The 23,860-nt window shown below is 45.1% G+C and overlaps 1 protein-coding gene across 2 annotated transcripts in view; it reads right to left on the bottom strand.

Annotated features, from left to right (window-relative positions):
- The window catches only part of BORCS5 (BLOC-1 related complex subunit 5), a 90,517-nt gene that overhangs the window by 16,013 nt on the left and 50,644 nt on the right, over positions 1–23,860 (bottom strand). The window contains exons 3-4 of one of the 2 annotated variants that reach the window (XM_075901143.2): positions 20,842–20,999; positions 921–8,845 (exon numbers count right to left, since the gene is read on the bottom strand). In XM_075901143.2, the coding sequence (XP_075757258.1) occupies positions 8,699–8,845; positions 20,842–20,999 (305 nt within the window). In that variant the 3' untranslated portion in view covers positions 921–8,698. Of the gene's footprint in view, positions 1–920; positions 8,846–20,841; positions 21,000–23,860 lie in introns of those variants that run through there. The other variant, XM_075901139.2, reaches the window with a different exon arrangement.

Here is a 23,860-nt window from a genome sequence, read left to right as displayed (position 1 = left end):
GGGCCGTCCCTCCCTTGCACTGGCCTGCTTGCGGGGGGGGGGGGGGGCTGGCCCGTGGGGCAAGGGGGCCCTGGTGTGTGTGAGTGTGAGGACAAAAGGCATCACGGGGGGGGGGGGGGAGAACCCCCCCAGGGAGCACGCACTCACCCTCCCTTATGTGATGTGTTCCCCTGTGTTTCTCTGCACCCTTCTGCAGGTTGTCCGTGCCATCAACGATGTCCTGCTCCAGCGACTCATCCGCCTGCGGGACGTGGAGGCTACGGTGGCCAGCTTCGCTGCCCTGGATGAAACCCACAGCCCCGTCCATGCCCTGGAGCATCGAGCAACCCATTTTATAAACAAAAAGGGGAACTTCTCCATTTTACTCCAGCCCCTCGTGGACCACCATGGCCACTTCCTGGACATTTATGAGGGCTGGTCTGGCAGAGCACACAACGCCCACATTCTGTGAAACTCTGGCCTGTTTGGCAGGCTGGAGGCGGGCACTTTCTTTCCCCAGAGGGAATTTACTGTTGGGGACGTGCCCACGCCCACGTGTGTTGTGGGAGATGCGGCCTACCCCCTGCTGCCCTGGTTAATGCGACCCTACATGGGGTGGACAGACCACAACTGGTTCAATGACCGCCTCAACCGGGCCCGCAACCAGGTGGAGTGCGCCTTCGGCCTTCTGAAAGCCCGGTTCCGTTGTTTGCTCACCCGTCTGGAGATGGGTAAGCGGAATGTCCCCGAGGTAGTGGATGCACAGCTGCCATCCACGAGGCTCACCATGATGGGGTGCGCATCCAGGAGGCCCTGACGGAGATGTTCTCCCAGGCCCCAGAGTAGGATCTCCCTCCCCTCCCCTTCTCCCCTCCCCTTACCTCCCAATAAACAACCAACCCCCCCCCCTTTTTTTTTTAAACATTTGGAACCTTTTATTTACAATGGGGGAAGGGGGGACGTAGGGTGGGAGGGGGCAGGAGGCTCTGAACTGGGAGGGGGGAGCTACTGCTGGGAGGGGTGGCCCCTGCGACTGCCTCTGCTGGGGCAGACCATGACGTGTGGTTGAGGCCGCATCGGGGCAGGCAACACAGGGAAGTGGGCAGGATGGGGTGCATCAGGAGGGGGAATTGCGGGAGCAAGAGGGGCAGCAGGAAGAGGGGGCATGGGCATTACTATGGGAGGGATGGCGGGTGCGTGTGCCCAATGTGAGCAGTGAGGGTGGAAATGGCATCTCCAATGTGGTCACACTGGGCCTGGAAGAGGCCCCAAGCCTGCTGGTACCACTCCAGGTCCACCTCCACCCAACGTGTGATGGCCGCCTCAATGTGTTCGACGGCCTGGACATGCCGCCGAAGAAGTTGGTCCTGCTGCTGGACCCGCCAGTTTGGTGCCTGGGCAGTTGGGGGTGCTGCCACTGCTACAGGTCTGGAGGGTCCCCCGCTCCTGCTTGGTCCCGCTGTAGGGAACAGAGGAAAGGATGGGTCAGTCAGGCAGCCCAGCCACCGTCCCCACACCCCATGCCCTCCACCCGAGCCCAGGTGACACCACAGTAGTATGGCTTGGGCCCACTCGTTCCCCCCCGTGTTGTGTGTTTGCATACAGGACTGCCACTGGAGAAGGGTGCTCCTCCACGTATTGTAACCACCGATCTGTGTCCTGGCCCCTTGGGGGGATGGGAGGGCACGCGTATTGGGTTAATCTGTGGAACTCCCTGCCAGGGGAGGCTGTAAGGCTTTGGTCTAATCAATGGTGTTTGACAGGGAGCAAGATAAATCCCCACACAGTGCCTGGGAGCACATATGGCAGACGTGGTCTGGGCTCTCAGATCCCCATCTGTTTCCAGCCAGCATCCACCCTCCCCCCCAGTCCAGATGTGCGTGAGCAGCATGGTCCCAGGCGTGCCCTGGAGCTGCCTGCCGCAGCCACGTGCCACTCGGTCACCAGGCTGCAGGTGCTGCATACTGCTAATGCTACACAGCGTGCAGCTCATGCTACCTGAGTGACGCTCCCTCCTGCTCCCCCCCAGGCGCCTGGCTCCCCCCCCGCCCTTATGAGTGCAAAGTGCAACACTCACCAGCGGATCCTTCCCCGGCCTCCGATGACGCACGGGAGACATCTGGGCTGCCTGAGAGGACCTCGAGCTGGAGGGTCACAGTGCTCCCCTGGTCCTCCTCCTCCTCCAACCCATTGGGCAGCTCTTCCTCATCCCCTGCCTCGCTGAGCCTGGTGACGGGGCAGGGGGTGGGGTGCCGCTGGTGTCCACTGGCACCAATGGTCCCTGGGGTGGTATCTCACTCAGGATGGTGTGGAGCAGCTGATATTGGGAGCAGGTGTCGGCTCCTGCCCCCTGGCCCGGACATAGCCCAGGCACAGCTCCTTGACCTTAGCCCAGACCTGCTCGAGGGTCCGGGCTGGATGACCCTGGTCGGAGAGCGCCTGGGCCATGCGGCAGAAGATGTCCGCATTCTTCCAATGGGCACGAATGTTGTGGAGGGCCTCTTCATCGGCCCAGAGGTCCAGGAGGACCTCAATCTCCCTTGGGGACCCGGAAGGGGCACGCCTCTTTGTGCCCCTTGGGGCCTCCTGCACTGGGGATGTGGGTGGTTGTTCCACCCCTGGAGCGGCCATCCTGGGTGGTCTGGTGGCTGTTGGAGGGAGCAGAGCCGTGCGGCAGAGCTGGGCGGCAGAGGTGCTTCTGCCTCATGGCCTCTACAGGCTGTGTCTGCGTCTGCTCGGGTTACCACGAAGTCCGGAGCTGCCTGCACGTACAGAGTGTCCAAGCGGCCACAAGGGCTTTTTTCCGCTTGGACGGCTCTTGCACAAAATCTCTTGGCTGCTTGTCTACACTGGCCTCTTGCGCAAGAACAGTTGCACAAGAGGGCTTCTTCCTGAGCGGGAGCATCAGAATTCTTGCGCAAGAAGCACCGATTTCATACATTAGAAGGTCAGTGTACTTGTGCAAGAACTCGTAGCCAGTATAGACAGGCAGCAAGTTTTTGTGCAAAAGCAGGCGCTTTTGCGCAAGATCGCACCAATGCAGACGTGGCCCTAGCGGCTGGCAGGGGAGGAGTTTACAGGGGAGAAACTGGAAGTGATGGTTTGTTAAGGAACAACACAGATAAGTGTGACATTACTCTGGCTCATTGCTGAAAGTGGTTTTGAAAGGAGCACAGAGACCCAGAACCCTTCAATGTGCTCTTCTTATTGCTCTGGAGTTTGGCTGCTCAAAATTGTCTGCCAGGCAATCCAACTCAATCCCTTGCCCCAGTGGAAACTCATCTCCCTTTGTTTCACAGATATTATGAGCAGACAGCAAAAACAATGGGTATATTGCTTTCACTGAGGTCTAATTTGTAAGCAAACAACACCAGCAACCTTTCAAACATCCAAAGCCTGGCTCCCCACACACATCAGCTCCTAGTCGACTAGTTGTTTCCCCCAACCCCCACTTGCTGCTGCTATCAGCAAGAGGCAGCAAGGTGGTGGGGGTGGAAAGAGAAGGGGTGCTTCAAAGCAGCAGCACTCCTCAGCTGACTGTTGGCTCCATGCGGCGCAGCCTCTTTGAAACGCCACGGAGCATGGGGTCAGCAGGGGACTACTTGAGTTCCATGCTCCCCATAGTGTTTTTGCTGATGAAGTGTAGGAACAGCCCTGGGGCTGTTGCTGCATTTCAAAGGCAAAGGCTTATCAACTAATCGAACAGTTGATGCAAATTTCCTCAACTATTCGATTGGCCAGTTAATCTAAATTTAACAGCCTTGGTATGTGCAGTCTTGCCAGAGCAGTGTGCAGCTGGGCATGGTACATGCTTACTTTGCTATAGCGTCTGCACAGATAGCCAGGTGGAAAAGGGTGTGAAATGATTGTTTGCTGCTGCTTTCAAGCAGGGAAAAGAGGGGAGGGAGGAGATAAGTGCATCATGGGAGGTTGACAACATGTATCCAGAACCACCCACAACAATGTTTTTGTCCCATGAGGCACTGGGATCCTAACCCTGAATGCAAGGGGGCAGCAGGAACTGTGGGGGGGAAGACCAAAGAAATCCAACTTCTAATAGGGGAAATACATAAAAATGAGGGAGCTAGCTACATGAAAATTAAAAGGAACAGTTATAAGAACGAAATGCCTACAAGCAGCGTGGAGATTATTTAAAAACACCATATTAGAGACTCAAACTAAACATATACACCCCGATTTAAAAAAAAGGAAAAGGAACAAAAAGTGCCACCGGCAATTACAGGCCAGTAAGCTTAACTTCAGTATCAGGCAAACTGGTCAAAACTGTGGTAAAGAACCAAATTAGACACAAAGAAATACAATACTTTGGGAGGAGCCAACATAGCATCTGTAAAGGGAAGCCATGCCTCATCAATCTATTACAATTCTGGCGGAGTGTCAGCAAACATACAGAAGGGTGATCCAGTTGATACATGGTAATTGAACATCCAGAAAGCCTTTGGCACGGTCCCACACCAATGGCTCTTAAGCGAAGTAAGCAGTCACAGACTGAAGGGGAAGTCTTCTCCTGGAGACAATGGGTAGGAGCAATGGGGAAGTTTTCACAATGGAAAAAAGTTAGCGGGGGTCTCACAATGATCTGTACTCGGACCTGTACTGTTCAACATATTCATAAATGACCTCAAAAAGGAAACACACAATGAGATGCTAAATAAAGTCTGCACATAATGTGAAATTACTCAAGATAATTACATACAAAGCAAACTGTGAAAAGTTGTCACAAAACTGACCACTGAGCAACAAAATGGCAGATGAACATCAAATGTCGATAAATGCAAAGTAATGCAAACTGAAAACCCACCTACACACAAAATTATTATTTTTAACAGCTAATTTAGACCTAAAGAAAACATCTGCTCAATGTGCAATAGCAATCGGAAGAGTTTACAGAATGTCAGGAACCATTAAAAAATAATTAGATAAAGACAGAAAACATAATGCTACTGGGTAAATCCACGGGGCACCCACCCCTTGAATACTGAGTGTAGCTCTGGTTACTCCATCTCGGAAAAAAGCAAAAAAACAAACAAACAAACAAAAATGATTAGGGATATGGAAAAGGACAAATTAAAAAAAATGTGGACTGTTCAGTATAGAAAAAAAAGCAGCAACTAAGAGGGATGGAATAGAGACCTATAATATCATGAAGGAAGTGTTATATTCTCCTTCACATAACAGGAATCAGGGATCACAATGATATCCATAGGCAGCAACTTTAACATAAAAAAGAAAGAATACTTCTTCACACAATGCACAGTCAACCTGTAGAACTGTAGAACTCATTGTCGGGAGATGTTACAAGGCCAAAGTATAATTAGGTTCAAAAATATATTACACATGTTCATAGAGGATAGGACCAACAATGCCTATTAGAAAAGATAATCAGGGACACAATCCCATGCTCCAGAGGTCCCTAAACCTTTCACTCACTGCCAGAAAGCTTGGGAATGCATCACTTGCTAATTATTCTATTCATTCCCTATGAAGCATAAGCATCTGACATTGGCCATGGCTGGAAGACAAGATAACAAGCTAGATGGACCATTCTAGTAGAAAGGGCTGGTGCCTTTCAGAGTACACCTTTATCAAATGCTAAAAAACAAATTTTAAAATGCATCTGAAACACAGACTGATTAAATTTAATTTTGAATATCCTCATACCTTTGTGCTGAAATAGCAAATCTCTACAGAAAACATAATACAGGATTGGATTTTCTACAATCATTCCCGGAAAAAAACTGAATCCGTTTTAGAAAGTGAGACCACTGCTAACTCATACAATTCTGCTTTCAATTAAGCAAATAGTTTTATAACAAAACATAACCTCCAATTACAAAATATAACCTCCGACTGCCCCATTTCCTGATCTTACAATGATGCCATATTAGTCATCCAAAAAATTTCCCAAATCCAGCCCCAGCTGGAATGCTGCAGACTGCAGTTCTTGTAAAGGTTATTTACCATGAAGACTTTCCTTCACTGTAACTGTCAGATCTTCATTTCCAGCACATCAGAACACCTAATTATTTTAACCAAGGAGATTTTTATGCAAGTTGTTCTTCTATCTGTCCAATAATCTTTGAAGCTTTGATTTTAAAAAAGAACCAAGACCATTACTAAGACATTTCTCATGAAACTATTTCATTTTAAAGTTGAAAGGTTTTTTATGTAAAATACCCTCTCAAAGTCAACATCATTAAGTTTGCAGGCTGCAGATTCCATTATTATTATTCACAATCTCACCCCCTGGAGCCAAGAGCGACTCCTTTTCCCTTCCATAAGGCCTAGAACAGCCTGCTATAACTTTTCAAATGGAGGTGCTTATGACCGAGTGGGTCACAGAGTTCCCCTTGAAACTTGCATTTGACAGACTGAACATACTATATGCCCACCTGTCTGCCCTCTAAACTGCCCCACCAGCTCGTCCTGCTGAGCCAGGGCGGGTGGGGAGCTCCTCCAGCCCCTATGGGTTAACTGGAACTCAGTAAGCCAGGTGAGGCTTATCGGTTAACCTTTTACATCCCTTGACTTGACACAGCACCCAGATGCGCAGTTCCAATGAGACCAAATACCAGCTAAATCCATCTTATTTTGCATAAAAGTTTTACAGAGCAAGCTTACAAGTTTGTCCCCTTTATCAGTGAAAGAGATATGCACATCTGTTGTCCTCCTTCCCAGGTAACAATTATTTACATTGGATTCATTAATAAACAAAAGTGATTTTATTAAGTATGAAAAATGGAATTAAAGTAGTTGCAAATGATAAGACAGATCAAAGTAAGTTACTAAGCAAAATTAAAAAAAAAAAATACATTCCAGGTAAGCTTAATATTCTAAGAATCTAGTTACATGTAATTTCTTACCCTAACTGTAGTTTTAACCCTCTCTCACACAAATTCGGCAGCCTTCTAGTTTGGGCCTGATCCTTTCTTCCCTCCCCAGCCCAGTTTAGTCTAAGAGGTTTCTTGCAGTCATCTTGGTGGTAAGCAGGGGGTGTCTTGGTGTCAGGCATAGGGATGTTAATTTCCATTAATCAACTAATCAGTTTGTTGATGGGGGGGGGCACTCGCTATCCCACTGCACCTCTCCCTTTGAAACGTACAAGAGCCGCAGATGGCTCTTGTACATTTCAGAGGAAGAGGCGCAGCAGTAGGGTTGCCTCTGCCTCCCATGCTCCCCATGGAGACGTTGGAGGAGGGGAAACCGGCTTTTAACCTGGCTTCTCCCCAGCATCGGCTCCTGCTCACCCCCTTAGAGGCAGTAAGGGTGGGGAAGCGACTCGTCTAATGACCACCCAACTATGCTTATCAGGTAGTCGACTAATTGCTCACATCCCTAGTCTGGCATCTGATAACTTCCTATTGTCTGGTTCCCTGCCTATACATAAATTTTGCTCAAGGCGGGATTCCTTTGTGTTCAGCTTCAACCCTTTCACGCCCCCATGGAAAAAGGATCACATACGAAAGGGATTCCAGTATCAGGTGACCTGATCACATGTCTTGACAGGATCAACTGTAGTCCAGGTTTACAGCAAGCACAAAATGATTCACAGATAATTGCCTTGAGCACTGGGACATAAAGTTCCTCAAGTACCACAAATGGCTTTCACTAGCACACCTAGATCAACAAAACAGGATTATACTTCATATTTCTAACTTCCAATACAGGAATAGAATGTACACATTCACAGGGATTAGAAGTCTCATTTTGCACAAAGCATATTCAAGTTAAGCACATACAAAAACATATTCCCATAAAAATAGGGGGCCCAAGGCAGGAACAGACAAGAGGGGAGTGCAAAGGTGTCACATAGATAAAGTGGACAAGCTCTTTATCTCTACTCCTTACACCTTTTCTCATTATCATGTTTCCTACAATTTTGAGGCAGGAGGAGACAAAGAATCAAGTTGTTCAAATTAATGGCTCAAGTCTGAATGATGGAACCTCTCAACTGGTCACTTTGTCTAGTCCCTCCTTTTTCCATTCTGATGTAAAATCCTCTTATGGAAACAAATAAATAAAAACCCAACCAAGATCCAGAAGACTAGCCAGCCCTGTAACCAAACACGATGCCAACTCTGTCCACATATCTATATTAGCGAATTCATCACTGGAGCCAACAACATAAGCTACCAAATCAAAAGGTCATTTGACTGCACATCCAGTAATTTGATCTATGCCATCAAATGCCAGCAATACCCCACCTCTATATATACACTGGACAAACTGGACAGTCTCTGCGGGAAAGAATCAATGGACACAAATCAGATATACATAAAAGAAACACACAGAAACCTATTGGGAACACTTTAATCTTCCTAATCACTGTTTAAAAGATCTTCAAGTGGCTGTGTTGTCACAAACCAGTTCAACTAGCCAGATAGAGAGAAGCAATGGAATTAGAGTTCATCTGCAAATTCAACTCACATGATAATGGACTCAATCGTGATGAAGGGTGGTTGGGGCACTATCAACGTAATACTCGTTGAAAGTGCAAACTCCTCTTTGTGTATAGTAGATTTCTTGTCTGGTGGAACAAAAGTCTTGCAAGGTGTCAGTTGGTGTGGATGTTTGTCTTGAGATGAGACGCTCTAAGTTAGAAATGTCATTCTTGATGTTTTTCTGTTTCTTGTATAAAATACTTATCAGGTGATTCCTTAATTTCTTGGATAGCATGAGGCAGAGTCTTTCATTGTAGTCAGTATAGTATGGTGATCTTAATGGATTGTTCACTTTCAGTCCTTTGGGTACGATGTCCATCTTCTTGCACTTGGATAGAAAGATGATGTCTGTCTGTATCTGTGCAAGTTTCTTCATATGGTTGATGGATTTCCATTCCAAACGGCTAAATGTAGAATAGTGATAGAAATGTAGCTGTGTTAGTTACACCAGACTAACACAGCTACATTTCTATCACTCCTCTTTGTGTAAACTCCTATCAATTGACTTTGATTCTTATCTGCTTTGTTTTAACTACCCAACTTTCAGATACTTACTGATTCCCTCTAGCTCCCTGTCTCCCACCTCCTTCTCCCCTCCTCCCCCCCCCCCCCCCACCTCCCTTCTCTCCCATTTGGGTCTGCACATCCTAAACTCAAAACTCCCGTCATCTGAAGAAGTGGGCTGTGCACACAAAAGCTCATACCACGATCTACATGTTTTGTTAGTCTATAAAATGCTACCAAACCATTTGTTGTTTTTTTAAGATTTTATGTCCATCAACTTTATGTCCAACAATTTTTTTCCTATAAGGCTGTATTTCCACTATGGCACAAGCTTATTTTGACTTCAAGATGACCTCAAGGAAAACTGGGGTTATCATAATGTATTTCCACAGCAAGCTAGTCTGTGGCCACCAATTGAGGATTATGATATCATGCAAAGAATGGGAGTAAGAGCATAGGACCACTTAAGACTCAAAAATCATAAGATTTCAAAAGGGACTAGGTTATTTTGGATGCATCAATATTTGTGGACTGGTTTGAAAAAACCTTAAAAAGGCCACTTTTAGAAAGTGCTGAACATTCCCTCCTCCCACTCTGAAAAAACAGGCTCTTTTAAAGTTATCTGAAGTTGAGTTCACATAAATTGATGCACCCAAATGTACTAGTCATTTTGGAGATTTAAGCTAAGTGAAAGCAGGGGACCTTTTTGCTTAAAAAGTAAATCTTCAACTTGCGCCTAGCCTAGAAGTGGGTAACATGAAGTGTGAAATTCTATGGCCTGTGTTAGCCACAAGATGGCCACTGCCACATCCCCAGAATACCAACCATACAGGCAGGTACTTCTGAGAACAGCATGAGCCTAGGTAGTCTGTGTGATCCCAGTATGATGCATGCAAGGTCATGTCATGTGTAAGACATTCTGAAGATCACACCGCTCTGCTGCCACCAGCATGACCTTGCATGCACCATTCATACAGGGTCACACTGGTGAGGGTGGATCAGGGTGCTCTTCAAAATCATGTCTGCTGTCTGAGATACTATCCAATCTTAGAGGTCAGCTTGGGCCCAGTTAGAAACACTTGAAGGAAACTGGACTAGACCAAAGCCAATCCTGAACCCAACTGTGAACTCAGCCAGCTTAGTCCTAGTCCCTAGACCTGTGCTCAGGCCCATAAACAAACGGTTGGGGTTGCCCTTAAGACCAGGCCTGGAGTACAGGGTGGGACAGACACCCAAAAACAGTTCAACAGTCTTTAGGCTAGCCCAAGCCCTGGTGCAGGGTGGGGCAAGCACACAAAGAATGGTTCATGAGTTCAGGTAGACATAGGTCCGGGTGCAGGGCAGTTTGAAAAAAGCAGTTTAAAAGCTCAGCCATGGCTGCAAACTGAGTAGCCGTTTATCCAGACTAGCCCTTGGCCAGGGCAGAGCAGGGCAAAAAGCAAACAGTATAACCAGTTCAAAGCTCAGGCCTGTCTGCAGGCTGAGCAGAAGCTGGGTCTCCTTGCTGGTGAAGAGCTGACAAGCACAGGGGTTTTTATGTCCACGGGGGAAACCTGCCACCCAGGACGCGAGGTAGCAGGGGAGGGATGCAGGCCCAGCTGCTCCACTGCATCCCAGTCCAGGGCCCTTACAGTGGCAGCATGGGCTGCCTCTGGGTCAGTGGGGATCCTGGCTGCAATGCGCTGGCCCAGTTGACCTGCATAGCCGCCACTGCATCGGCTAAGGACATCCCTGGGCTGCTTCCCAGCTCCCCCTGGGAGCCTACATGGCTTAAACTCCGGTCCTCGGGATGCACCGGGAATGATGGCAGTATGTCCATGGCCTCCAGGTCTATCAACAATCCAGGCAGCTCAGTCCAATCTTCTGATCCTGGTTGGGGCCCTGGCCATCCAGGCCAGCCATCTGGGCCTGGGAGTGGTCCAGGTAGCCCAACCCAGTCTCCCCTGCTGTGTGGGGTAGCCAGGCCTTTCTTCTGGGGAGCATGGGTGGATCATCTGGCTGGCTTGGCTACTGGCCTCCGACTGGGCTCTGAGCTCCTCCTTTGATACTTCCAGCTCCACCTTTCTGCTTCTTGTGGGTGGGACTGGGTGGTTCTGGCACTGCACACCACAGGGTCTTAGGGAGTGTTTCCCCTTCTGGGTCAGCGGGAGGCCACACTGACTCACTACATCAATCCTAACCAGAAAGCATGGAGCTGTTTCATACCCAACCTGAAAACCTTTCCCTAATCATCATCCCAAACATGCACCCTTCAAACGAAGGATCTGTCTACATGAACAATTAATTCCTGGAAAGTTGGAGTGTGAATTTACTCCACACTAGCCCACTGATATGGACAAACAGCTGATGCACACACGGTCAGTTTGTTAATGAGCTTTGATCTAGACCTCTTAGAAATGGGGACTAGATCAAATTAAGCATATATGAACATTCAGTCCACAGAAGGCTAGCATGGGCAATATTCACATCCTGACTTGCCACAAACAAAATGTTTGTGAAGACAAGCCCTCAGTGATATGACATGTTATACAAGTTCCATCCAAAGCTGACACTTTTGGATTAAGTTTGGGTAGAATTTTGAAACCCACTCTGACAAGTTAAACAGTTTTTAAAAGACATTTCAGATTGGACATTTGAAAATTGAGGTGCACAAAAAAAAAAAATCACAGATTACTTGGAAATAGGTGGTGAAGTTGAAGTGCTTAGGTATTAAAAGTCAGGGCTTAAAACTGTCAATTATCTGTTCTATTCATCTTTCCAGTTATTGCATTTCACTAGCAGCTCTCCCAGCCAACCACCACAGATTTATTTCACTGATGAAAGATTATCCTGAAACTGGGTCTTTTCTTCTTTCTACTTCTTTCGTGTACATTATTCCGTTTTAGAAACGACACTTTCATACAGCACCCAATTTGCATGTCAGCTCTTGTTATTCCAATTCTGTAAGAAATACTTATCACTTGGACAGTGTTTATCTTCCGATCGGGGACTGAGGCCTCATGATCTGATTTTTTTTAAGGTATGGAGCACCCACTTTAACAGCAACTAGGGTTGTTCAGTAACTCGGAAAAATCAGACCACTGCTAACTCCCTCAAGGTGAGAGCACATACACCAGTAACATATTTGGAAATATTTCCAGACTAACTCACTGCTGTAGATAGTAATGTAAAAGACAACAAGTTCATATATATGCACTAAAAAGACATTTTTTATTGTGGTATAGCTAACACATTAGAAAATCCATGTGCAGACAGAACAAGTTGTCACTGTACTTCATGTGAAGCAGATCAAGGTGGTTTCACCCCAAAAACTCTCAGTACAACGGAGTAACTTCACCCACCATAGAAATACAGTTATCTCTGGGGTGAAGCCACTAACAGAAATGGGGGGTTACTTAGACCTGTTAAATAAAAGTTTAAAACTATAACTTGTACTGTGTACACTAGGATCTTACTATTTGCTAACTATTCTGCCTTAAAAATATACTTTCCCCCCATTACAAACATCACAAAGAAACCCACTTTCCCCCATATTGTCAGCACTCATACTTCTGCAGTCAACTTCCAGTTTGTTAGAACAGCATGGCCACAGAAATTGACTGTGTAATAATTAATCCAATAATCTGCCAGTTTTCATCCTACACAAAAGTATAATCTACTTAGGGGTGGTTATACCATCCAGACAAACCTACACAAGTCATTTAGATGGGAAATTGACAGGTGACACCAAGTGCCACAACACAGCATTAACGTTCCACAACCTGAGACAAAAATCTAATTTGTTCTTTCTGAAGTTTTTCAGTCAGGAAAAAAAAGGGTGTTTTAATTGCACAGTTTGGCAGTGAAATAACAAGCAATGGTGAACACAAGCAATATTGTGACAGATGGCAATTCAGCTGTCATTAATTCATATGCGCAGAATGAAAAACAATTTCAACAGGGAATTAATTTAAAGGAATCAGGATTCAAATTACTAGATTTAAAGCTAGGCCAGTTTTTCTAAACATGATAGCCAACAGGATTTTATATTGGTATTAAACTTAGTATAATCAATGCAAGTTGTGTTTAAAAACTATATTGGGACGTTTGTGTTCAAGTATTGTTCATTGTGCAAAGTCTGGTTTAAAAATCACAGTGCTTAAGTCATCTTAGCTGCCATTTTTAAAATGACATTTATCTAGGCCTTTTCTACAAACAGAAGTTGTATAAGTTGAAGTTAAATTAATTTTGTTAAAAAATACAAGAGTCTGAACCAAATTAAGTAAAATCCTGAATAAGTCAGGTTTAAGCCAATGTAAAGCATCTGAACAGACTTTGATATGAATTTAAATAGTTTAACTATTCTATGTACAGAAGTTGTACAAGCTCCTAGGTCTTGTCTGCACACAACAGTTGTGCCACTTCACTATACAGGCAGTCCCCGGGTTACGTACAAGATAGGGACTGTAGGTTTGTTCTTAAGTTGAATCTGTATGTAAGTCGGAACTGGCATCCAGATTCAGCCGCTGCTGAAACTGACCAGCAGCGGCTGAATCAGGACGCCTGGGGCAGAGCAGCTGGGGTGCTGCCGGGTTGCTCCAGTAGTGCCCAGAGCGGCGCTGCGGGACCAACTGGCAGCGCCCCAGCTGCTCTGCCCCAGGGTCCACAACAAAAGCCTGGTCTGCTGGGGGGGGAGGCGCACACTAGCTGCGCCCCCCCACCCAGCAGACCAGGGACACGGGGAGCAAAGCCGCAGCGGCGGGGTGCCTCGCCTCTGAGGCTTTGCTCTGGCGCGGGACCCGCCGCGGCTGCAGCTTTGCTCCCAGTGCCCCTGGTCTGCTGGAGACGGTCCCCAGCAGACCAGGGGCACCGGGAGCAGCTTTTCTCGCCCCGGAGGTCAAGGTGGCGGACCGCTGCCTGCGAGCTCCAGGGCGAGAAAGCTCCGTTCGTAAGTCGGGGACTGCCTGTACTGATTGACTTAAAGCAGTACAATCCTCCCTAATGTAGATGCAGTTACACGGGTATAAAAGTGACTTTACAGGAATAAGATACAAGTATAGATAGGGTTTGGTCTACACTACAAAATTTGGGCAACCTAAGTCAATGGGTGTGTCTAAACTACATGCCTCCATCGACGGAGGCATGTAGATTAGCCAGATCGGCAGAGGGAAATGAAGCCGCGATTAAAATAATCGCGGCTTCATTTAAATTTAAATGGCTGCCCCGCTCTGCCGATCAGCTGTTTGTCGGCAGATCGGGGCAGTCTGGACGCGATGCGCCGACAAAGAAGCCTTTCTTGATCGGCACAGGTATGCCTCGTGAAACCAGGTTTACCTGTGCTGATCAAGAAAGGCTTCTTTGTCGGCGCGTCGCATCCAGACTGCCCCGATCTGCCGACAAACAGCTGATCGGCAGAGCGGGGCAGCCATTTAAATTTAAATGAAGCCGCGATTATTTTAATCGCGGCTTCATTTCCCTCTGCCGATCTGGCTAATCTACATGCCTCCGTCGACGGAGGCATGTAGTTTAGACGTACCCAATGTGTGTAGATATACTTATGAATATGTGTATGTCAAAATTTGCCTCTTAACACATGCACCCCATTACAGCAATACAATAAAACCACTTGATACAGAGCCACAAGTCAACCTACTTAGATCAGTGCCATATAAGTGAACATACTGCACTAGTTGTGTTCACCCTTAGCGTCCACCAGCAGCTCTCCCTCAATGCCCCTGTCCCAACAAGAGTGGCTGCCGCAGTAACAATTTTGAACTCTATTGCCCAGGGATTTAGCGAGACTGGAAGCCCACCTATCTGTTTTTGAAATGCTTTTTCCTGATTACCCACCTGGGTAAGCACAACTACCAGCTCACTTTGGCAGTGTGCATCCAACTAACTCCGCACCGGAAGAACACACTACTAGACAAGTTCCTGCCTGGAGCAGGAAACTATGGGGAGTGGTATTAGGAACACCGACCATGCAATTTTCCAGATATTGGAAAGGCTGTTGATTCAGGGTTTTGGACACGTACCAGTAGCACTCTGCAAAGTGTTAGTTTGTTGCCTGAGCAAACTCATGATGTCCTGGTACATTTCCCTGATGTGCCCCTTGGTCCTTTTTTCCTCTTGCGCAACAACCAATCCCTTCATTCTCAGGCCTGCTCCATGGTCAAGCCCCATAAGTACACTACTCATTTGTGCTCATAAATGGAGGCCATGGAGGATTAAAAAGGATCTTATCAAACAAATATTCCCTTAGTCTATTTCTTTCTCTTCCCCATAAAGGTCAGATGTTTAAAAGGCATGGAAAGAAGATTTTTCAAGGCCACCATACCAGAGGGCTATGGATTTAAAAGAGAGACAGATGCACTATTAGATGTTGATATTTCTGTGGCTGTTCTGTCATTTTGCTTTTCTCCCCATATATAACCTTTGGTGGGTTTAGTGGGGGGGGGGGGGGGGCATGTAGTGGGGAGAACAGGTGTGGGTTGAGAGGCAGTCTGAGTGTGGGTGGCTCAATAGAAGATCTGGGTGTATAGCACCTTGTTGGAGTTCTGGGCACAATGGTAATGTGACTCTGCAGGGGATCTACATGAAGGTGGTTGGTGCTCATCAGGCGGAGGGGGGAATACAGCTTAGCATGGGGTCTTGGTGCACAGGGACTAGGTGGGGAGTCCAGAAGCTTGGGAACTGGGGCTCAATCTAGTGAGGACATGGGCGACTTATCGGGGTGGTCCACATGCAGGGGTAATGGGGCTCAGAAGGGCCAAGGCTCAACAGGAGGGTCTAGGCAGGAGGGGGTCTCTGAACATACAGGAATTGGATGGATCCTTTCCCCTGCAGCTGAGAAGCAATGGATGCAGGGGAGCAGTGGAAATTTGCAAAGCTTTCTGAGTCCAGGAGAGACATCTGGGGGATGGTATGACCTTGTTTCAAAAGCCATGCAGGGGAAGAGGAAGTCCTATCTTCCCCCATCAAGTCTTTCCTAGACACGCCTCCTACCCTAGACACGCCTCCCACCCCATATTGATTTACCTTCCTAGTAGCTTCCCTGAGCCCCAAAAACATACTGCTGGGAGAGTCTTATGACCGCTTTTGTGGCAGCCCTTTGCTTCGCCCTCCAAAAGGCATTTACTAGGGGGAAGCAAAAAAATCTATGGGAGGACAAATGCTGCACATGCACAGTGGTGCAGAATTCCCAGCAGTGTAATATAACAAGGTAACTTGTCAACTCAAGTCTGTAGAGAAGAGTTGGCCGCATGGATTTTTATACTTCTGTGATGACATACGCAAGAAGGGTCTCACAGTAGCTTCACTAAAGTTATGTTTTCATGGCCAAAAAAGGAAGAGATTTTTTTTGTTTGGGTTGTCTCCCCTCCTATTCACCCTCGCACTGCAAAATCCCAGTGAAGAGAAACTGCGAGTCATTTTTACTACAATGTTATTACGTGAAGTCAACACATACCCCACAACTGTCAGGCTGTGTCCAGACTCAGGGGTTTTTTCGAAAAAACATCACCTGCGTCTAGACTGCAGCTGCGTTCTTTCGAAATTAAATCGAAAGAACGCGGCTTTTCTTTCGACGGCGGTAAACCTCATTTCACAAGGAAGAACGCCTTTTTTCGAAAGTGCTCTTTCGAAAAAAGGCGTTCTTGAATGCCAACAGGGCTTTTTAGAAAGAGAGCATCCAGACTCACTCGCTGCTTTCTTTCGAAAAAGCAAGCCGCTTTTTCGAAAGTACTGCATGCAGTCTAGACGCTCTTTTTCGAAAGAGGCTTTTTCGAAAGATACTTTCGAAAAAGCCTCTTTCGAAAGAGGCTTGCAGTCTAGACATATCCTCATTGATCTTTCTTAGTGAAATTTCAGTTTCAAAATAGAAATCTGCTTTGCTTCACTAGAATTTTATAGCAAGATAGCTAATATGCATTAATTTTTCTCACATGGAATTTCCATTACTAGACGTTTGCAAACCTGGTATCCCATTCTGTACAATCCTCTGCTAGTCTACTTTGTATATGGATAAGTCATTTTGATTCAACCAGGATTCCACTCCATTCATTCAAGTTCCGCTTTATCTTCTGCCATAAACTTCCCCCTCGGGTGCCAATAAACACGCATCACCCACTGAACCCCTTAAAGGGTGTCCTGCAAATGAAATATATTTTCATAAGACTTCTAACAGTTAGATTTCCAAATCATCTTTGATAGTTTTCCATTGGCTATATGGTTTACTCTTGTCTTCAGAATTCTTCTAGAACAGTACTAGAAGATTTATCCATCATTCCTCAAGTCTTTAACTCAATTTTTGTTCTTCATTTAAATCACTTGTCTGGGGTGAGTCCAGAGATGAGGAGTTCCGTATGCCCCAGCCCACTCTCACCATAGCAGCTTGGGACCACATGAGAAGCGCCTCTCCATGGCCTCTGCAGCTCCAGTGTGCACAGCTGGGGGAGAGGTGCATGTCCCCCAGCTGGGGCAGGTCAAGGTTTGTCTGCCCCCTCTGGTCCGCAGCCAGAGCAGGTAATACAGCAAACTCAGCATTTTCCCCGTGCTCCCTGACGAAGGGGAACGGCCAGGAATGTGCCCATATGAATGGTGGGGTGGAGCAGCAGGAACTGGGAGGCTCAGGACTGAGGCTGTCCTGGATGGGTAGAGTTGCCTCCAGTCAGCCCCTTTCGCCTACCTGATGATTCTGCCTCTTTCTGTATTGGTTTTATGCTCCTCTGTATAGTTTTAAGCTCCTCCTCTGCATATTCTAACACAGTAAGGGTTTGGTTAAGAGAAAGCTGAATACCAGGTGGTGATCCTAGCTCTTTAGGAGGAGTTCTTGAACAAATGGATAGACTCACTCACAAAGTGGCTCAGATAGAATTAAAAAATTATAGTTTCTTCTTTATGCATTGTCAAATATCTGTTTCACAGCCATAATTTAAACACAATCCAAAAGTAAGTTTTAGAAGAAATGATGAATCTGAAAACTAAATTCTGACTCGTATGTTTATTTTTACCACACAACTCTTTCACTCTTGATATTATGGTGTTGCCTTCAGTTTTTGATTTTCCATCTTGTGCAATGATGCTTCCTAAATATTAATTTCTTTCTTGATGTACTCGATATACTCGTGTCACTCACTGGAATCCTGCATCTTCTTGTAGGATCTTCACACAGCAGCACAGTTTTTAATCTTATAACATTCAACATTAGACCATATTCCTATACAACTCTCCACTAACTTAGAAAACAAACAAACATTCTTCTGAATCACAGTGAAAGTTATTCACCAATTTCACTGTACAGTGAAAGTTATTCACCAATTTTCCATTCTTGTTCATGCCTTTTTCTGTTTCTTCAATTTATTTCAAACAAACACTCGCTACAAATGTTAAACAAAGTCCATTAGAATATACAGCTTCGTCTCACTTCTCTCAATCTCTAAGTTCCTTTTCATCTCCCATTATCATTGCTTTCTGATTCCAGTATAATTGTTTCATTATTCAGAGTTTGTAGCCATCAATCCCTACAGCTCTTAATATACTGAGCAATTTGTAGTGGTAGTTTGTCAAATGCTTTTTGGAAGTCAATGAACACAAATATTGCTATTTTCCCCATTTCAAATGATCTTTCTAATATGAGCTTTACATTCACCAAGTCATAGTAGCTTGCCACATTTGAAGCTGTATTGTTATTCATTTGTTTCATTACAAATCTCTCTCCCCCCCCCCCGCCCCATTCAGCCTGGAACAACTTGAAAGTATCTTACAGACATGTGACACTAGGCTGATTATTCTGTATTCTTTACAATCCATTGCATTGTTCTTTTTTGGGATTTGGGGAAGGTTAAAGAGCTGTTGTCAAACAACCAAAACTTTGGTCAGAAAGTTTACCTAATTACTACCCACATAGGGGGAATACACAATCTCTTCTCTATTTCTAAACATTGAGCTTTTTGCTGCACTTTGAATATTAATTTTCACTATTTCCTCTCTATAGTCAATTAGGCCTTGTCAATGCCACAAAACTCAACTACTTATGACAATGGGTGGGACTCATCTTGATTTGTTCTAGCCTATGTTTGTATGTAAGCTATATATAGCCCCAATTCAGCTGCACTCATTGCTAGCACTCTCAGTCAACAATAGCTCGGTTGAGAATAGTACAGGGTTCAAGTCATGCTTCCCATGTTATTTAAATTGAGGGACTCCACTCTCTATATCCCGTTCCCTCCAAAGAACATATGCTGCAATGGGAGAGATGGGAAAAACAAAGTAATAGGATAATAAGTTGTAAAACTACCAAATTGACAGTTCAGTACTGAACCGAGACTGGAGCACCATATTTTTATGAAGTAAAATATTATGATCCAAATGAACAGGGCTCGACAAATTATACAATCTACTCGCCCGTGGTGAGTAGATTGTAACCCGGAAGAGCCAGGTTTGGGTGATCTGCGCATGCGCGGATCACCGGACAGCGTGGCTGGCGAGCAGGGCTCGCTGCGGTTCGGCGAGCCCTGCGAAAGAAAACATAATAATTAAGTAGTAGCCATGCCACCTCTGCAATATAAAATAAACCCACCTACAGAATGTAAAAGGATAAGTCTTCACAGCAACGTTATTTTGAAATACCTAGCGTTATTCTGAAATAACAGTCCGCGTCTACACAGCGGGCAGTTACTTTGAAATGTCAAAATACTGTCAAGTTGGAGGACTTCTTACTCCGACTCCTGTAACCCTCATTGTACGAGGAGTAAGGGAAGTCGGAGGAAGAGTGCACTATTTTGAAATAAGTGCTGTGTAGATGCTCCCAATTTTGAAATAAGCTATTTTGAAAAAAAAGCTATGCAAGTGACATAGCTCAATTTGCATAGTTTATTTCCAGTTAAGCCCTGCTATACAGACACACCCAAACTGTTTCAGAAGCCAGTTGTAGTCTACCATTCCTTGAAACTAGTTTGATACTGGCCTGTGTATTCTAATGGCCAAAAGAATTACAAACTATTTAAATTAATGCATTGCTCAGTCACTACATTGACAACTTAAATAATTTCTGGTTTTATGTGATCTGAGTCACCAACATCTGCAAGTATCTTTATAGCTTGCGTAACAGCTGGATTTATATTTTTACTCACCAAAGTAGAAAAAAGGATTTTTTTTTGTATGATTCCCATGGTATTTTGGAATCAGCATATCATGAAAAACACAACAGTCCTCCAGAACAGCCTATGAATCACATTTATTACTCAGTTCATATTCTAGGGTTTCTTCATCTTGAGCCAATAGAAGAGCACAAAACAAGGACATTGCTTATGGAGAGCCAGTACAAATTAGCCACCTACTCATCCAATTCTCCACTCTGTTGATACTAAAGTGCATATAAGAAGGTGTATGCTGCTTGTGTCAAAAATCCATTTTGCCCCATGGGGTGCCATTACTTAACTGACTAGTCATTCTCAAACGTTGGGTTAGTGGTAACCCATGGTCCACCCATGGAGTGGTATCTCATGCTCTTTTTGCTGGTCTCTGCATTGAATCACTTTGAGAATTAACCAGTTAGGGCTAATGAGCACTGGAGGGAGAGGGAAGAGCCACAAAATGGCACAAAGTAACAAGAAAAGTTTGAGCCCCGTGCCAGGTAGGCGTATTAGAAGTGCAGGTCCATGTGCTTTTGCCAGAAACATTGGGATCTGGACACTGAATGAGGAAGGTTACTAGTCCAACATTCTAATCGCACATGGCAGGTTAAGAAGCCCACTGCTCGCGCACACACATGCACGCACGCACCTCTTTAAAGTTTCTCTTTGAAAGAGGAACCTTGCAAATGACTTAGCAAGCACTGCCGAGACTGTTAAGTTGATCCAAGTTCTACCCCAGCTATCTCCCTCCCTGACAGAAGCCTGCACTTGTGACAGCGTACCTCTTTGATTCGTTTCACTAGGGCATTCTGATCAAAGGCAACCGCTTCTGCACACTGATGAAGGTGATCTTGGTATCGAAGGCAGAGCTGTAACACTTGCTGAGAGTCTAGCTTCTCCAATTTGCTGTTTGTAGGGGAAGTCTGCCCACTGAGAAGTCCTGGAAGAGATGGGCAATAATGGAATTAATCTGACAGTTTACATAGCTAATACACAACTGAAGTATGAAAGATGAGCAGGAACAAACCTGCAAAAAACAAGGAGGAAACTTTTAAGAGGTAGTTAAAATTAATTCAAGAATAAAAACTATTAAATGATGTAACAGTCATGAGAGAAAAATGCGAGGGAAGTGTGTTCTGAAAAGATGCATCTTAAAATAAATTATGCAGTGTATAGAAGTGCTAAAGCAAGTACCCCAATCACATATTGCAAGGATCTTTGCCAGAACTTAAATCTTAGAGCAGCAATACAATTTCAGGTAACACAAGTTACTACTGTTGGATTATCTAAAAAGTTAAAATTGCCTTCCTTCTGCCTCAACTTCCAACATTTGAAAACCTAGGATGAATTATTAAAGGTGGGAAAAGGGAGGCGGGGGAAAGAGTTAAACTTTGAAACATTCCAAAATGGTCTTTAGATTCAGGCTATTTTGAACAACAACCAACAAGACAGTACTATTACCACAGGAGTTCTCACATCACAAATCAGACCTCTAAAGAAAACCATGAGTTGAAATCTACTTTAAAAGGGGGTAAGGGAAGCTGTATTTTCTGCTTGCTTTCTACTTTTGGGACTCTAGAATGCTATTGAGTCATATTTTCAAGCTTTCCTCAACAATCCTGGGGACTAGACATTCACTTTTTTCTTTAAATGAAAATTGAGATCCTCACCTAATCACATGACTCCAGGGACTGTGACTCATGATAAAAATGCAAGTTGGCAACTCTGCAAGGAGCAGCTTCCAAAGTTGTGGGGCCCTCACAGAGAATGCTCTTCTAACTAATCCCATATTTGCATCAAAAGAGGTCTAACTTGAGATTTTCTGCTGATTTCAACTGTAGCAGTTTGATAGGAACTTTTTCCTCTTTAAGTTAATAGGAAGAAATTATACTAGTTCTACAAGCGCCTCCTGTACTATTTCCTACTCTTTTGTTCTAGTTTTCCTACTCGTTTAGTTAAACCTTTCCCTTATTTAGGCTAACACCATCTGAGCCTTCTAGCCCTAGAGCTGGGATTGGCAAATACCCCCAAAAAAGTTTTCCAATAGTACCCATCAGAGTTGCTAAATAAATTTAGTTTGACTGCATTCGCATCCCTTTTTGTGCTCACTGCCTGCGAACATTCACAGGCATTCTAATTTACTGGCAGGAATATCCATTGAAAAAAGCAAATCTGCCTTCTAGGCAGATTTCAAATTGATAATTGAAAGTATTTTGAATCAGAAATTGCTCCTTAGAGTCCACCCAGGCAGGAAATTGAACAATTCTATATGACCAATATGCCTATTAGAAATGGTTTAAATTTCAATTAACTACTTGCCAAAAAATGGTTTATGAACAAGTTACAGATCAAGAATCTACTTGTTTAACAAATAAATTTGAGACAAAAATAGATCTGATTGTAAACCAGCCACAATCAGAAATGAAAGGATGGATTTAGTCTACTAAATTTGCCATCGGTTATTTAATTAGATCTACTTAGCAGTAGCTATTAGAAAAATGTCCCACTGCACAGATTCCCCTCAACAGAGTCTAGTTTTCTCCTCCTCAAATCATCCTTTCCTCACCTCATTGCCTGTCAGAATGCATCCTTTTACCCTCAACTCTGTTTCCAATACAGTTGTACTGCCTGGGACTGTTAAAAACCTAAAGGTTGGCACTGACACCCGTATGAACACAATGAGTAATGGTTTTTGCCATTTACAGTCTTCTGAAAGACTAACCAATTTCAGATGAAATCCTGATCCACTGAGTTTAATGGAAAGATTCCAGAACACTTCAGTGCGGCCTGGAGGATTTCACCCTTGAATTTTTAAAGCTCTTGCATTACTTTAATCTCACTGAAGTGGGTAGGATTCCTCACGTGAGTAACTTGAAGCGTGTTTTAGGATTTTACTGGATCTGTTTAGCTCCAAATTTCTCAAAAGTAATGAGAGCAAATGTCTTGTGACACAGAACCAAGATCAAGTCTGACTAGGATTGTCAGCTTGTGTCTTACTAGACATTCACACAGGCAGAACACAGCATTCCCCTTTCTAGATCAGACCCCTGGCTACTGAGGAGCCACCTGACACTCCTGGCCAATTGATTTCATTTATATTTCTTCTCACTCACCAACCTCCAATCAGCAGAGAAGCAATATCCTAAACACAGAAGTTTAACCTTAAAGTTTTGTGTAGGTTTTTGGGAAAATGTCAAGCTTATTGTCAAGTTTTTGGAATGTGCAAAGATTGAAGGTTGAAAAACAGGCAATATGTTCCTTTATGGCTCTCAGCTTGTATTATCAACCTATCATCTTGGACAGGTTCCATACTGTGAAAAGCAATTAAAATATAAGAAGGAACATCTAACTCACTACACAGGATATCATGGGCTGAAGTGAAGGTAGAGAAATGTTAGCTGTTCAGATAGAGTTTATTAAAAAAATGCATCACAGAATCAGAGTTAGAAGGGACTTCCAGGGTCATCTAGTCGGGGGGGGGGGAGGGGGGAGAGGAGGGAGGGACAACACACAACCTAAACCTGAGAAGGAGCCAGAATATACCAATGCACATTGTCAAAGAGCAACAGTAACAGGTCACCAGCCCTGATCATCTCCCAACCACCACTCTCAGCCCCACTGGTCAGTGCCTCCTTCTCCTTTTCCCCCTGCCCACTGTGATCAGCTCTCTGTGGGAGACACTGGAGGGGGGGGGGATCATGGGTGTGACAGGCTCAGGGGAGAGGGTAGGAAGTGGCAAGATCCTAGGGGGAATGGGTTGAGGGGGACAGCGCCTAGAGCAGAGCTGGGGGCTGAACAGTG

The sequence above is a fragment of the Pelodiscus sinensis genome, chromosome 1 (genome assembly GCF_052426305.1).
Source record: "Pelodiscus sinensis isolate ZL-2025 chromosome 1, ASM5242630v1, whole genome shotgun sequence".
NCBI classification, from domain to species: Eukaryota; Metazoa; Chordata; order Testudines; family Trionychidae; genus Pelodiscus; species Pelodiscus sinensis.
The sequence above is the reverse complement of the archived record's forward strand: the minus strand, read 5'-3'. Positions and strand labels throughout refer to the sequence as shown.